At 37.4% G+C, this 17,286-nt stretch overlaps 4 protein-coding genes across 5 annotated transcripts; 2 read left to right on the top strand and 2 right to left on the bottom strand.

Annotated features, from left to right (window-relative positions):
- The first annotated feature begins 726 nt into the window (after positions 1-726).
- LOC110844356 lies at positions 727-10,997 on the top strand. 2 transcript variants are annotated; one of them, XM_035848005.1, is made up of 3 exons: positions 727-1,222; positions 1,290-2,585; positions 9,191-10,997. In XM_035848005.1, the coding sequence occupies exon 3, from the start codon at positions 9,191-9,193 to the stop codon at positions 10,520-10,522; it is 1,332 nt and encodes a 443-aa protein (XP_035703898.1). In that variant the 5' UTR covers positions 727-1,222; positions 1,290-2,585; the 3' UTR covers positions 10,523-10,997. The 2 variants fall into 2 exon arrangements, with proteins under 2 accessions (XP_035703898.1, XP_021946227.2); XM_022090535.2 differs by having other exon boundaries at positions 727-2,585.
- A 90-nt stretch (positions 10,998-11,087) lies between these two features.
- On the bottom strand, positions 11,088-12,460 carry LOC110843442. The gene is made up of 4 exons (XM_035848006.1): positions 12,409-12,460; positions 11,853-12,326; positions 11,354-11,780; positions 11,088-11,240 (listed from the first exon to the last, which is right to left on the bottom strand). The coding sequence occupies exons 2-4, from the start codon at positions 12,135-12,137 to the stop codon at positions 11,116-11,118; spliced, it is 837 nt and encodes a 278-aa protein (XP_035703899.1). The 5' UTR covers positions 12,138-12,326; positions 12,409-12,460; the 3' UTR covers positions 11,088-11,115.
- Positions 12,461-14,318: 1,858 nt separating this feature from the next.
- Positions 14,319-16,042, top strand: LOC110843441 (protein ALP1-like). The gene is made up of 3 exons (XM_022089404.2): positions 14,319-14,503; positions 14,564-14,677; positions 14,739-16,042. Exons 1-3 carry the CDS (start codon positions 14,319-14,321, stop codon positions 15,661-15,663), a joined length of 1,224 nt encoding a protein of 407 aa, XP_021945096.1. The 3' UTR covers positions 15,664-16,042.
- LOC110843440 lies at positions 15,829-17,237 on the bottom strand. The gene is made up of 3 exons (XM_035847641.1): positions 16,374-17,237; positions 16,099-16,288; positions 15,829-16,023 (listed from the first exon to the last, which is right to left on the bottom strand). The coding sequence occupies exons 1-3, from the start codon at positions 16,409-16,411 to the stop codon at positions 15,829-15,831; spliced, it is 423 nt and encodes a 140-aa protein (XP_035703534.1). The 5' UTR covers positions 16,412-17,237.
- Between the last annotated feature and the right edge of the window lie 49 nt (positions 17,238-17,286).

Genomic DNA, 17,286 nt, shown 5'->3' with positions numbered 1-17,286 from the left:
TTTATGTATGTACATGCTTCTTAACCTCCAAACGGTCTATTTTTTAAAATATATCAAAGATGGTTCCTAACCTGGTTAAGAGCTCTTAATTGCTTAAAATGAATTATTAAATGCCTGTAACATACAATGTACAATCAAAACAAGCATAATGAACAATTTATGTAATGTGAAAGGGTGTTCAATACAATATTGTGTACGCTCAGCAGAGATAAACGTGTGGAAGTAAAATACCCCCGAACTGCCTTAGCTGCATACATAATCTCAATGCAGACGTGTAATTGAACATCTATTAAAATGTTGGGCTTGAAGTTTATGTTCGTCAATTGATAGATAGATAGATTTTCCACTGCTTATACTATTTCTACCTGAATGAGCTTTATTAGTATTAAATACAACACCTCACCTCACTCAGTCCAGTAAGGAGGAGAAATCATCAGCATCATCGCCACATATAGACTGATTCACAAACAAAGCAATAATCATCACTCTGCAGCATTTACTTATATTGGATACCAGAAGCAGGCTATGCACGCTGGATATATGCTTGGAGGGATGGAACATAATGTTTATCAAGTCAAAGACAAGTCTTCGCCCAAGCAAGTTTCCTCATCAAATTTAACCATTCAACTTAATCAAATCTCACAAACCAACCATTTAGCATGCACTGACACTATAATTTCAATTTATTTGGTAAAAGAGCAACCCAGTCATACATAATATCAAGGCAACCAGAATACACACACATGGAATAAAGTGTAGCACACAGCATTATGCATTATATTGTATGGAATCAAAGAGTAGTAGCAGTAGTGAGTATTTAATGTACATTTTGTGCTATTATTGCATTGACCAAGTTGCTCTTCCATTCTATTCAATCGTGAAAACAGACTACACACTAATAGCGTGTACGTATGTAAGAGAGCTTTTGGTGGTTTTGGGAAGCGAGTCTTCTTCTTCGTCTTGTATAATCCTCAGGTTTCTGTTTTCCATCCTCAGTAAAGGTTTCACAGCGGACTTGTTAACAACAACCCAATAAGCAACCTCTCGACGAGGAGGCAAATGTTCCATACATAACCGGCAGACGAACCCTTATACAAAAAATTCTCTCATTTTACATTTGAACCCTTATTAACCGGGAATAACGAGTGAAAAAAAATATTTCACACACCGCATCGATTTATAAAAGAAAAAGTGTGTTAAACGCTTGCAAAAGCTATAAAAAGTGAGTAGTAGAAATTCAGAGAAAAAGTGGTATCACAATTCATACAGCGTGTTTGTTGTATTTACAGATCTGCGGATTTACTACGACTACTACGATATGTGATATATGCAGTTTTGTTTGCCACTCGTATGTTACGGTTCACGTACTTGCAATCTGATCAGCTAAATACTACCAACCGATTACTGCAACGCGTGAGTGCAAGTTCCTATAAATCTCACCCTCTTTCACACTAAATGGGAGGAGGAAGCCATCCACCCAAAATGCTGCTGATGCTCTTTCGAATGTAATGAAGGAGCAGAGTTATAGCAGATTAAGTAACATTTTAAAGATACGTAACACAACTTGGACATTGTGCACAATCATATCACAGATTTGGCTGTTTTGATTGATATGTTGCTGGCTGTTGCCGTCCTGTCGGACTCCACAACCACTTCACATTGATTTGATCCATTTTTGTTGAACTGTTGTCAAACTGATACAGAGACTTTTCAAATTATTGATAAGAACAACGACAACAAATACCACATTAGTTATTGTTGCGTTACTTACGAGCCGAGTGTTCATTCTCCTCTAACAATAATTCAGCTCTTCTTGGTATGAAACTTGTAATTGCCAGTGCGGCGTCGCTCCCTCGTGAACCTGTAACGTGTGTGTGTGTGTGTTCATATGAATAACATTGAATACAATCAATAAATAAGGAGTGATTTACATATTTATTAAACTGGGCAAGAGTTGGCCATGCAAAAGTGAGGCTTCTGTGTGTGTGTGAAAAAGGAAGGAGACACTGTTGTGAGACATGGACACGTCTCTTGATATCAGCCAGTCAAATGAAAAAAGGTTACGAGAAGAAGAAGAAGTGTCAATTGCAACGGCGCCATATTAGACAAGAAGTATAATAATTTGTCATTTTGGCTTTTGGCTTGGTCTCGCCCTGATCACTTAACTGACTTAACTAGTTGTGGTTGCGGTGCTCGTCTGCCAAATAAACCACCACAAAATCCTTTTTCAGCAGCAGCAAGATTATCGTGTCTCTCCTATCGTCTCAATTGTTGCGACTACATCGTAGTTCCACAACAGCCGTGTAAAATAACAGAACATTGGGCATCTCGCTGCAAAATTGCATCAAACTCTCTTCGCGAGGAGAGACAAAGACAAACAGAGTCAACAAAGCTATATGTTGTAGTGAGAGCCCAAATAATCATTCATCATCACAATTCTTCCTCCAAGTTGCGATGAACTCAATCTGAAACATTGGCGTAGTTTTATCCCAATCTTCTTGCCATTTGCTACACACATAGCTCGTTCGTTCGTTCGTTTAAATAGTGGATGGACCACACATGACACATCTTTCAATGCAAAAATTGTAAGCAAATTCGATCTTATTATTATTCTCTTTCTTGTTACGTACTTATCCCAACTCTGACGTGATTGCATGAAGATTATAATAAGACCACAGCTAGTATAATTCGTAGTAAATATTCCACAGCATGGGCAAATAAAAGAGCTCCCCTATTGATTAACTCAAATATAATCATGCAATGAATAGACTATGGATGCACGAATGATAAATACGACACCATCGACATTAAAGTTGAAAATCTGCTTGTATGTGCTTGTGGGAGTAAATTGTTGCCAGCCAGCCTCCACATAAGGCATTTTAGTTTCGTAGGATAATTATCAGGATTTGGCATAATGTGAAGAATATGTATATCCTCCGTCTTACAAGTATTTGCTCAAGTTAACTGCAAATTTATTTACTTATTATGGTTATTTATAATATGAGCAACCTGTAAACACCGACACGTTAAAATAAATGAATGCATTTAATTCTATCTGTTTCTGTACTCTGTTTGGCAACACTATTAAAGGTACATATACAGGGTGGTTAAAATGTCACGCTACAATGGAAAACTTTTCAATGGGAAAAATTTGTAAATTTCCATTAGTTACCGAAATTTTGTCTCTAAAATTCAATGTTTTAAGAATTTCGTCATCAGTTTTCCATCAGTTTTGATAATGATTATAAAAATCTTAATCCAAAATCTTGTAACTAATGGGGATTTAAGGATTTTTCCCATTGAAAAATTTTCCATTGTTGCGTGACATTTAAACCACCCTGTATGTAAATATGAATATTAGTGGAGCCAAGCAAAACCATTGGAAGTGGAAACAAGAGTGAAATATATGTATAACAGAAAAATTAAACATTTGTCTTTTAATACACTCAACTTTTCCATTTTCTTATCTTCAAAATCTTAAGTCTTGATTTGGCTAAAATAATGAGTTTTTCAGTCCGGCAATGCATAATGTATTCGATCATAAAATGTTGTCAATTAATGTGCAATCGGGTTATTAACCCTAATGGGATTGGTTTACGGAACAACTTCAATTGTATGTATGTCTGTTGGACACCACCAACCAGCGTTATTAGACAAAAATAGTTACCGGTCATATTCTGATGATACATACATAAATAATATGAGACATCATACATATAATATGCCTACTACGAATATGTATTTGTTACATACTAAAAAACAACAAAACAACCTGATCAAATGACACATTAAAATTGAAGTAGCAGCAAATTAATATTTTCGCAGCTGTGGTTCCCTCCACAACATTCATTGCACAATTGTTTGTACTGATTACATATTTGTGTTGATACTACATAACTGACAACATAAAATGCAAAACGAGATGCATATTTAAATACATTGGTGTAATAATAAGTTGATTGTTGTTGCGCATGTCGACTGTAAGTTTGTTTCTTGATTAGCGTGCAAAATAAATAAAAATTGAAACACGTGTACTAATTCATCACTTCGCCTGATATCCGAGTAGAACTACCCACACATTCAAACAACAGTGGCTTTCATCATGAATTTTACTTGCGTTGGCCGATTGCGTGCACGCTGCTAACCCAACATTTGAATAATGGCCGAGGAACTATCTTCTACTAAATACACTTTAATACCGTGTAATATGGAAGCACAATAACTTTTATCAACTGCTTATGAACAAATAAACACCAATTTTAGTAGCACCTCTTCTCTCTGCAGCTTTCATGTTGATTCAACACTTGATGAGGAGACCTCGAGCTTTATTGATGTTCAAGTGCTCATCAGCTTCATCATGTTTCAAGTATTAGCCGGTTATAAAATAGATATAAAGTGAAAAGTTATGTTTAAAAATATCAACTAGCAACCCAGCTAAGATCGTATTACTCTGATTAATTGCTTTCTTGTCTGTCTGATCATCTTAATTATTACAAATTTACTTGCTCAAGTTTAAAACGTTGTTGATTGTGAAGTTTTTGAGTGATTTTATGCATGTAGTTGCGAATTTGTAATGCTCATTTTGATTGGGTTTGGACATATTATCATTTTAATGTATTATTACTGCGATCTATTTATTATAAGTACGTCTGCTCATATGCATAGATGCATACATATACGTGGAATAAAAAAGTGATTTGTGATGCCACAGTTGAAGTCACTTTAATTTGTCGCTTGACTTACTAAACTCTCATGCAGATACATATGTCTGGTCATCTTGCTTCGATAGGCAGACATTCAACTTACAGAAATACTTAAATATTCATCCATGAATGATACTTCTAGTTTAGTAGATCAGTAAATTGAATTTTACGATGATTCTTGTGAAATTTACCAGGCATGTTGTTCAAAATATCTCATATCTATTTATGTATAAATAGTGTATGCATAAAACCGATATGTGTGCGACATACATATGTATGCACACGGCTGAATTGGCACTTGACTTCCACCACCTATGGCAAACAGCTTTTCTCAACAATTAACCGATGACGTCGGCCAGAAGATTGTAGCGGCCATAACATGTATAATGTGGCTGAATGAACAAAATGACATAGACAAATATAATAGTGCTGCATGATGAATTAAGAATATGAAATTAAGTTGAACGAAGAATACATGTGTAGAAATGGTGGATAGTTTTTTGTTGTTGGCTCAACTCTCGGCTGCCTTTAGCATTTTGCAATTTACTTACCTGGCTGACCGGACAGGCCCAACCTCTACTTAATATCCATACAAGTTCAGCACGTTGTATTTTCAAGCCGTAAATTATAGTCTGTTTACAGCACACCAAGTTTGCCAAAAGTCAAGTTAGCTAAGGTATGGGTGGATGATGATAAAGGGTAGGTTTGCTTGTTATTATTTCACTATATTCTTTCATTCAAATTCTATTTTATTCCGTACTTTGTTGTTAAGACGGACATCGGCTATTTGGGTTGGAATCGCCATTATTATTATTATTATACATAACATAAGTAGGTTTGTTTATGCATGTGGTTTAAGATGATATTGGACCTTAAATAAATAAAATCATATGCACAACTTATTAAAATGGTATCTAGCAAACGAATACAGCATAATCTCGCTATTGTTTCGCTAAGAATGAGAAAAATCACACAAAAATTGCGCAAAGCACATCCATAGCTGGACTTCACAGTAATATGAACTTGAATTGGTCCATTGAGAAAAAAGCGTTGGCTTGGCAGATGGAAACGCAATTTGCATAAAGGTCAAAATGTGTGGAATCGACCAGGATTGGTATGCATGTATGTATGTACGTACATATATGTGTATGTGGATAGTGGACATCAACCATATATTGTATGCTGTAGTAAACCAGTTACCATTATGTGCACGTCTATGTATGTATGTCCACCTCTGCATGGATGGATGGGTGAAAATGCACTGGATTATGGACTTTAAAATGGAATATTCATTCAGAGACGAATTGCAATAAAGCTTAAAAAATGATGTTGGCGTTGTTGACTTGCCATAATTCATCCGCAGGTTATCGAAATGTCTCGGGACAAAATGAGAAGATGGTGTTCATGATGGTGGTGGTGCTCATCCATTTCAATTCACTAATAAGACACTTTTCAAGCTACAAGAGATTTGTAATGAATGGAAGTGAGAAATTCTATCCGTGTACATTTCGTTTCAATAAATTCACTATATTACATTTGTATGATAACAGTTGTTATTCCTCAACAGAGGTGCGGTTGCAGGCTCGAGAGAATGTAATATGCATAGCAATACACGGGCTGCAATTGAGGTTGTCCGTTTTAACCTTGAAGGTGACATTTTGTAGCTTGAGGTGGGGAATATGTAGTATACATACATAGAAGCTCTTGTCTACTGACTGATAAAAATGGCTTTATCTGACGACCTGTGCTCTATGCCTGTGACACATGCTCAAGTAAATTATGAATTTTTATAACCGAGTTTTAAAATTGTGCTGGATGGGTTGCAGTGACTGTTCAACTGCAGAAATTGATAGACAACCAATTATTTGGAATAATACCTTGAAACTAGTATGCATTTACAATATAAGGAAATACAAATCACATCTCCAATGAATGCATGAATGTATGTTATGTATATGTGTACACATTACACAAATGCCTACATGAATTCCATCTACGTCTGGCATCAGTGCATAGCCCTTGACAATTACGACGAACAAGGAATCGTTTTGTTGTCTTTTTCTCAACAATTATTTCTACCATCAATTACTGTTGAATGATTGCCAACTTCATTCATTGTCTCAAGCGAGTCTACCAATTGTAAAGACACCGGGGTAATAAACTTATATGTAAAAACTGGTAATAACTCGAAACGTAATACATATAAAACTGACCAGCGCTAGCAATTTAAATTACACCAAATTAAACTAAATATGCATTCGTCATGTCCTACTAATAAGTGCATATGCATGTGCTAGACTACAGATCTGTACATTGATTTTGTTATCTAATATTTATGTGCATACACATATTTATTGTAGTGATATTAGTATGGTCAAGTTGTTGTCTACTAGTTGACCATAACTTAATAGATGTTACTGAAAGTTATTATTTGGCAGTTTATTAGATGAACTAGATACTGCTTTTTTTACCATGATAAACTTTAAGAGCGCGTTCCAAAGTAAAACAAAAGTTGCTATAAATTGGTGAATACAAATACGAGGCAATAGCGATTCTAGGATGCATATGAAAGACATTCGTCTATCACGTTTTCATAGTTTATTTTTTTACACTTATAAAGTGATGTTAGGTTAATACGTAAGTGAATCATCTCATATGTACAATTACTTGTATGCAATTGTGTACATTCTGTGGCAGTGAGTTTGCTTTATCAATAAGATATCACTAACTATGGACATGCAATAAGTGCCACTAATATATTTATCTATAAGTTTCAAGCCAAAGGCACACATTTTTTATGACATGGATGACTAGCATACGTTGATACTGCTTTAGATTCTTGTCTACTTTAGGAGCTTCTTAAATACCATTCTTACTTCTGTGCTGTCAATAGGCCAGTATATTATTACTAATATTATTATCCGACCAGAGCAGACTGGTTGGCTCTTCATACCTGACATCAATTCAGGGAGCACATTTAAGCCACGCCGAGAGGAAATTCTCAGGAGGGGAGCTTGCGAGGTTGATAATAACAGATCTCGATGCCCTTTGGATATGTGATAGGGTCTCATGAGTGTACTAAAACCCTGAAGTGGTTTGACTCCATGGCCACATTTGCGCCCGCCACACCCACTCAAAAATGCCCAAAAAACGCTTTCACTCCAGTTTTCACTCACTCAAATCCACGCCAGAAATCCAATTTTACTCGGATTTTGAAATTTCTTTCACCATTACGCTCCCAGATAGTTGCTTTCTTCAATTCCATATCAAACTCAATTTTGCTGATGATTATTTCGCAGGCGTAATTTGAGTTGTTGATTACTACAACAATCCTCATTCAGAATTTCAAATTTTAAAAATACTAAAAATTTCGAAAAATTGGGTTTGATATTGGATTGAAGAAAGCAACTATCTGGGAGTGTAATGATGAAAGAAATTTCAAAATCCGAGTAAAATTGGATTTTTGACGTGGATTTGAGTGAGTGAAAACTGGAGTGAAAGCGTTTTTTGGGCATTTTTGAGTGGGTGTGGCGGGCGCAAATGTGGCCATGGAGTCAAACCACTTCAGGGTTTTAGTACACTCATAGGACCCTACCACATATCCAAAGGGCATCAAGATCTGTTATTATCAACCTCGCAAGCTCCCCTCCTCAGTTCATTCAGTCAGTACAGCAAAACGATGCGATGTGACCAGCAGCAGGTGTGTGGAGTGAATTGTATTTCTTCTCACTCAACTATTTCTTGCATTGTTATCAATTTCTGATCCCAATTCTGGCCCCGCACGTATTGTCTGATCCATCTCATTGTCCGATAATCTTGCTAAAAATATAAAATGTTATTCTTCTTATTGTAACAACTTTTTTGAAAGCACGGATCCCGAACTTTGCTCTCCAACACATGCTCTAACATTCTGAACTTTGAACAAGGAAAACGTTGGGCTACAGAATAAGACAACATTTCTGAATGTTCCACCTTGTCATATTTTCATAATCTGAAGAAATGTTCTAGAAATGGACAGTGAACACAATTGTCAATTGTGTCGGAGTTTGTTGAATCGTGAAATCCATAACGCTTTTCATTTCACGCCTGTAAATATACCTAAATACGAATGGAATGTGAAATGTGATTCAACTGAGGAATGCGGGGTTATCCCGTTCCATTGTGTATGAAATTCTCAGGAACTGGGTTTCGAGGAGCCAACTTGTACTCTAAAACTTTATGATTTTTCTGTTTCTCATGTGTCAAAATTCGTCATAAATTCCTTAATCTCCACAACTAATTGGCATCTTCGCTCCTGTGACACAAGTTCTGTCACCATCAAGAGATGTGCATTTGCCCATGTAGCTCCTATATTTATTTATATGCATATACTATTTATATTTACCATGAAAATCATGAAATACATGAACAATGCGACTATTCACATATCATTCAACCCAAAAACATATCGTGTGTACGAGTGCTGATTTCCCTAATGTTTATTTCAGATGGTGACGATAACCTCAATGAAGAAGATTCAAGAGCCGGATCTCCTCCAGGACCAGCCCCATCGAATGACAAATAACCTCAACAAACATCGCGCCTATCGACTAGACCATCCTAAAAGTAAAACAAGGCGACACTACCCTTCAGAAGAGTCAAACTCTTCAATTTCGGCATGCACAACACTCACCTCCGTCTCCTCGTCCTGTTCTTCTGATGAATTTTCACCCGTTTCCCCCCTCTCTACCTCTCACGACGTGGTCATTGAAGGTTTAGATGAAAAAACTCGGTGGACTCAGGACACAAATGTCGAAAAGCCAAAGTCGAAGAATAAAGGAACAATTCGACATCCTCCCCAGAAGCTTGCACCATCTTCTCAAGCCTGGATTCGTACCAAAGGTAGCTCATCATCCTCCTCGGGCAGTCACCACCACCACGGATGGAGACCTTGTTGCTGCATGTCAGTAGTGGCCACTACAAAGCAATTGATAGTATTAATAATTGCTGCTATAATTGTGTCCATTTCCGTCGGTTCTCTTATAGCTGTTGTGTTAAGCAGACTTAGTCATTCAGAAGTGGTCTCATCTTCTTCTTCCATTGTTGTTGGTGATAGAAAAAACGGGGAAGGTTTGGTGGGCAGTGGTTCTCTGTCATCTAGTGATATTAGTCAAATAGACGATGACATCGAGGAAAGTGAGGACATGGAATCGGATACTTATCAGTATGAAGAATTATCTTCTTCTGAAGTGCACACTAGTGAAAATTCTAACTTAGACTTGAAGGAAGTGTCCCGGCTAAGTTGGAATATGCTAAACAGTAATCAAGAAAGAGCCAATAGTGGGAAAGGTGCCAGTAGTAGACATCGTCATCATCACTCCCAAAGCCAACAACAACCGATTTCTTCGTCCTCATTTTCCGGAATGTCAGGAGGTGGAGAAGTGGTTCTCCCTTCAAAGATGATATTTACATCTTCATCGGACGATGAGCTTGACACCTCCAGCAATTTGACCCCCAATTCAAGTGGAGAGAGCAACAAGAAGAAACGGAGTTGCTGCAGAACTCAAAAATACTCTCAAGTCATCAAAAGAGATGGCTGCGAACCTTTGACCGTAATGAACAAAATGTGCTTCGGACAGTGCGTGTCGGTTTGGGTCCCTGGACTGTTCAGTTCGTTCCCTGTCTGCAAACCATCGCGGTCTAGTTGGAAGACGGTCATTTTGACTTGTGGAAAAAATCGGGATAGGAAAAAGCGTGTAAGAATTGAGAAAGTTCGGAGGTGCTCCTGCATGGAGATCGACCCAACAGCAGCATCGCCGGCATCAAGTAAAAGGAGATGACGATAAACACGTTATGAAAACAAATTGTTCCCGTTCCATAAGTTCAAATTCATGCATTTGCAATACAGCTTCTGCTATGAAAGTCTGTGATATTAATACTCGGATAATACCAATACATTATCCACATTTGAAGGTCTACGATACACATAAGTTTACATATAATCATAAGAATAGATGTTAAGTATTAAAAAACATACTACTATTAACAATAACGGACATCATACTATTTTATGATTTTATACATAAGTATTTAATATATTTGATAATTGCAATGACATTTTAAAAGGTTTGTGAAATTCTCTAAGATTTTACACGTGTCCCAAACCAGCCAAATGAACTGAATACCATAGTCAATTTATTAATATCGAACTCCTCATTACTTTTACGTACAAGTATCTCACTCAGCCATTATGGGCAGCTATTCCCAATCTCACGTACCAAATCATTAAATAAATACATTCATGTTCAACAAGAATTTATATTGTAAAAGTAAAATCCACATTTTTTTTCATTTCTGTTAATCAAACATGTATATGTTTAGCATAATCATAAATTTAGAATTTTGGAACTGCGTCAAAAATTTATTTCAAAATTCATGCAGCTTTCTGTGGCTTAATGACTTCGGTCTTGGAAGGAGGTGACTTGGTCTTCATGGGGTTCATATGAAACGCTGAATCGGAGACATACTCCGATACCACGCTTGCCATACTCGCTCCTCCTGCATGTGACAACAAAAGAAACCCTTAGAACTCACAAATTCTGCAAATTATTAACTCTCATACTCGCACATGTCTATTGTGGTGATTTTCGCGTCTCTACCCAATAACCTACCTCGACTGTTGGGAGGTGAGGAGTCCTGCATCGTTGTGAAAATCGTCATAGCTCTCAGGTAGGTGTGAAGGACGGAAAAGTAGCTCAGTTTCAGAACGGATGCCGTAAGGAACGCAATTGCAAGAACAAGTTTAGCTGTGTTCACCATGTGGTTCATTTTAAGTCTTTCTTCTTCAATTGAGGCGTTAATCCCCCAATCAAAGAATCGCGATTTATCCGTTTCCAGTGTCCAAGTGTACCGTTGTTTGATCGAGTTGGGGACTGGGAAATTCCATTCACCTAATCCATTCCAGAATACAAAGCCAATTCCTTCGCCAAGGTTCGAATCCTTTGTCATATTCTGCTGAAATTGAGACATGCCCAATATCGACTTGTAAAATAGCTGAATGCTGGAGAATAACGTGAAAACGTTGACTGCATCTCGCAACTGAATGGGAAAAAGGTATTATTAATTAATACACATGTAACTCTATGTAATTGTGCAACAATTATGTGCAACCATCAGAATCGAGTAGTATCCCTTGTCCTGTGCGAAGAGATGCTTCCAAAATCTCGGTTCTACGTTCATCCAACGGAAAATGGTGAAAGTACAAAAGAACATTCCACAAACTCCGAGGATGACGAGGTAGATTTCAAATGGACCTTCGGCATCCAACATTCGAGCCGCTGCACTTCCACAAAAAGCTCCAAGGACTGGAACCAAAACTCCATAGACCAAAATATCCGTTACCTGCAAAATATGTAAATGCACGCAAACTGTATACAATTTTAAAATAAAATGCATGTATGTATTTACATATTTCCAAGAATATCGATTTTCTTACCAAGAGGGAAATACAATTGCCCATAACTTGGATAACATGAGGGGATGATTCCATAATTGACTAATAATTAGTCAATTATTGATCAATTATTGATCAATTCAGATTTTGTCTCGTCCAATGTTTCAGCTTTTTCAGTAAAAGTAAGGCAGCTAAACAAATAGACTAATTTAAGATAAATATGATTTAAACATACTTCATTGTGATCAAATACTATTATTAACTCTTACTTACGATAAACCGATACAAAAATTACAAAATTTGTTGCGGGAGCAGATTCGACAAATTTTAACACCGCACACATTCACCAGAATTAAATTAAAATTAAACGTGGTAATTTTTTGTCATTATACCCACAAAGCACGCTGAGTCACCATGGCACCGCGTATCGCCTTTGTGGGGAGGATTCACGATTGCTTGACTTTAAGTATCTAGGTAACGCTTCTCCCTTAACGGTTGCGACAAATGGTCGAGTTGCAAAAAAAACCATTATTTTGAAAATTGGTTTTTCTCCCATGGGCGAAAAAACCAAATCTCAAGCAAAAATATTTAAAAAATAAATTGTAACCCACGACAATTTTAAAATGAAATTTCATTTTGTAACTCGGACATTTGGCGTAACCTTATTGATAAAGTGTCAAATAATCTTGGGGAGGATTTCATCATCATTTCTTCTTCATAAACTAAACCCTAAAAAGGATTGCTTAGGTGAGACTAGGCTGTGCGGTTAAAAGAATGAAATAACCCCTCCTCCTCCCACCCCGGGGAGAAAGTGTTGGTAAAATAATCATCACCACCCTGGGAATAATTTCTGAATAGTGCAAATTTTTGCACTGGAAATATAATAGAAGGGATTGTTGCAATTTTACATCAACATACCCCAACAATGTCCGATTATCTGTTTCTTGATCACGCATTCAAAGTGAAATAAGCCCCAACCCACGTCTTATTTTAATTATTGAGCAAACTTGCCATCAATAATATTATAGTACACTATTAACGAAAAATCAACAGGCACCAATGGTCATTCATTCTACCGACACAACTAGTAAATGCATATTAGTAAACTGTTAGAATTGACTTAATACAGACCCATTCCATGATATTTGGAGGCGAAATTATTTAAACGTGACGAAATTATTCCCAGGGCGGTGATGCTTCTTTTACCAACACTTTCTCCCCGGGGTGGGAGGAGGAGGGGTTATTTCATTCTTTTAATCGCACAGCCTAGTCTCACCTAAGCAATCCTTTTTAGGGTTTAGTTTATTTTTAGCTTTTAATTGGTAATATCGTGATGAATGAGTAACGAAGGTTCAAATATTTGAAATCGGTGTTGAAAATTTGTTCGCAAAATTTATGATTATGAAAATTATGTGACGGGTGCCAAATTTTGCAAAAACTAAATGACACGCGGTTGTATAACCAAGGGTTCGTTATAAGTAAACAACCTCGTGTCATTTAGTCTTTGCAAAATGACATGTAAAATGTCTTAACCCAGGCATGGGTTAAGACATTTTACATGATATTTACACCTGCACCCTTTAACAATTTGGATCAAAGCTTTTCAATTGCTAGGCGACCTGACCCCTTCCGTTTCCGTCAGCGCCGGCCCTGAACCCAAAGGTGCATTTTTCGTCAAAGGGAAAACTTTTTCATTTCTCAACCGATTTTGATGATTATAATTTTAAATGAAAGATTAAAATATTTCTCACATTTTCATCCACGCACATTTTCTGTTAAATGCTTCACTCCTGTATAATAAGGCAAAATGTTGTCATGGAAGTGGTTTTTTAACGATTGAACACAAAATAAAAAGAGTTCATGCATGGCAGCTGAGAATTAGATTCTTCATGATCATAATTGACTCTGGGTTTTTATTTGATCAAAATCGGTTGAGAAATGATAAAGTTATGGGCTGTGGTCACTTTTCAGAACCCAAGTGAATGCTTAAGTATGGTTTATGCTTAACGTCCTCGTTACATAACGTCGCCATAGCGTTAGCGTTCCTTCCTTCATAACGGGTTTACACTTTCTGTAGTTTTTACGATCGCTTTCTCTCAACGCTCGTTTTTGCTATCGGTCATCGAAAGGAAAGTAAAAATCCGTAAAAATCATAGTCATTTCATAATCTCATTAAAATCATTATGCCGGCCCCCGATCGACGTTTAATTGCCAAAATCATGATCCTCCGGAAACTTCGACGAAAACTGAAGCGAAAGGTGCGAGGTGCTGCAATTCGGCCAATTTTCTGGAATCGAGTGGACCAGGGGGACAGCGTTCTGATGAAAGAATTGCGTGAAGATCCTCATTATCATCACCGTTATTTTCGGTAAAATGATCATGCATAGCTATTCTTCTCAATATATCAAACTTGCAATACATTTTACAGGATGAATATGGAAAACTTTGACCAGATTTTGATGCTGATTAGTGGGGAAATTACAGGGAAAATGACCCATAGCCGACCAATTTCTGTCGAAGAAAAGCTTGGGATAACTTTAAGGTAATTAGTCATAATTAAATATAATTCAGTGGTACGTGAAAATGACTTCTCTTTTTACTAGATTTCTTGCTACAGGAGCTTCCCAAATATCTCTCTCCTTCAGTTATAGAATCTCGCCTTCCTCAGTTTCGAAGATTCTACGCGAAGTTTTGAAAGCAATTGTGAAAATCTTCGGGCCCATTCACCTACCACCACCAACAACAGATCAATGGATAAACAATGAGATTGGCTTCCGAACTCGGTGGAATTTTCCAAATTGTGTGGGCGCTGTGGACGGGAAGCATTGCAGAATCCAAGCCCCAAATTTTACAGGGTCCACATACCACAACTATAAAGGATTTTTCTCAATTGTGCTCACGGCTGTCGTCGACCACCAATACAAATTTTCTGCAGTGGATATTGGAGCATCGGGTTCGCAGTCAGATGGAGGCGTTTTTGGAAGGTCCGAAATTGGGAGGAGACTTGAAAATGGAAAGCTGGGGCTACCAGAGGCAAAGATAGTTGGACCTCACCTCCAGCCTCATGTTATCGTCGCTGATGATGCGTTTGCCTTGAAACCGTACATGATGAAGCCATTCCCAGGAAAATTTCTCACTCTGGAGCGCCGGATTTACAATTACCGACTCTCTCGAGCAAGAAATGTGTCGGAGAATGCGTTCGGGATGTTAGCTGCAAGATGGAGAATCTTTCATACGCCAATAGTTGCATCACTTGATTTAACCAGGCTCGTAATTCAAGCCGCTGTAATTCTCCATAATTTCCTCATCGATAAGCAGGACATGAATACGATCACCGCGGATTCAGATGATGGGAACACCACGGGAAACTGGAGGGAGACTACCACTGGGGACACGGGAATGATCTCTTTGCGACAACAGGGCAGCAATAACCGGCGTCAAGAAGCAGTAGTTGTACGGGACAGATTTTTAGAATACTTTAATAGTAATGAGGGAAGTGTTTCATGGCAAATGTCAAGAATTTCGTAATTTATCTGTAAAAGTGCATCATTTGATATACTTTGCCTTTGTTAATCAATTCTCATTTGTAATTATTTGTCATCATTCTCAAAGTAAAATTTTTATTATTGCAACCGTTAAATAAACAACAAGCCGACATTTTTAAAATTTTAAGATTACGTGAAAGATGAATAATTAAGCAAGAATTTCTATCTCTGCATCAAGCACTGCATCATTAATTTTACGCTGAAGATTGAGGAATACTTTTCTGTCCAATTCTGCAATTCTCCGCAGCTTAGGGGCCAGCATTTTTCCAAAGCTGTCGTGCTCATCGTCGTTTGATTTGAGCAAATCCAACATCTCCTTGTCAAATGCATCCAATTTTCGTTTCTGCAAATTAAAACAAAACAATAAATATTACATATGAATGTCCTCTAAATAAAAAGATTCTTGTTGCCCTAATACCTTCGAAGCTAGAGCTGGTTGTGACCGTGGTACAAGTGCAGAGGTTGTCGTTGTCAGCTCTTCAGTTGATAGTGGATTAAAACCGTCGGGGAGTTTGTCCACGTCAACCACTTCAATCTGGATCTCTGACCCCGGTCCACACATTTCCACAAAAGATGAATCATCTTCGTTCACAAGGTTGGAGACAGTACTATTTATAATGATGGTTTTATAAGTAAAAATTATTTAAGCTACTCATCAATCAATGCAAAAGCACCTATATACACTATTATTACCTTTCATCCGGGTCAACAGTGTCACGGATGAACCGCATTGATCCCTCGTGCCGGAAAAAAGCACGCGGCTTGTCTTCCTTTCCACTTGGATTGCGCAATTTTCGTAGGAATCCGCTGAATTGGCTGCGCAATTTTGTCCAAAGTTGCTGACACTCAGTTTCTGAAAAATTAAATGTTTAGAACTCATGGAAGTGAGAATTTTGACTCTGCAGTAAACTGACCTGTCTTTAGAAGGATTTTTCCAATCTCCTCCCACATCAATGCACGAGTGTTTCTGTTTTTGTATGCATGATCCTTTTTGTCGTACAGTGCAGGACGTTGCTGAACCAGAAGAATTAACTTTTCTTCCAAATCCAGTGGAGATTTGGGCGCAGATATCACTTTTGTGGTCATTTTGTAAAATTTTGATTCAAAAATCGTAAATATTTATAAAATTATCGTGATTTCTAAAAATTTCCTCTCTCCTTCGTGCGTGCAAAAGTTGAAAAGAGTTCAACTTTCATGGTGATCGTGAAGGTGCCGTGAAATGAAGGAGGAAATAATGCATAAACCCGCATGGCGAATTGCATAGCGAACGCTATGGCGACGCTAATGTAACGCGGACGGGAACTAAAAACCCGTCGGTTATCAATTCTCTTAGAGATCGCTACAATTAATCAGAAAGCATAAACGCACCTTTACTTAGGTATTTTTTTAGTAACCATAGCCTCACCTAAGAAAAATGATCAGTTTGGCAGTAGAAATGCGGCTTCAATCATGGGAGCTGTTCTCAATCAGCGAGGACTGGAGGAATTATTTTATGTTTTAAATGATACATCGATTTATTTACAAACATCCTGTAAGGGGCCGAATGGTGATCTCGGGAAAAATTTTGCTGACTATATACATACACAACGTGTATGTAGCATGTTTG

Source organism: Folsomia candida, unplaced genomic scaffold, assembly GCF_002217175.1.
Source record: "Folsomia candida strain VU population unplaced genomic scaffold, ASM221717v1 Fcan01_Sc002, whole genome shotgun sequence".
NCBI classification, from domain to species: domain Eukaryota; kingdom Metazoa; phylum Arthropoda; class Collembola; order Entomobryomorpha; family Isotomidae; genus Folsomia; species Folsomia candida.
Note: the sequence above shows the minus strand (reverse complement) of the source record. Positions and strands in the feature narration are given on the sequence as shown.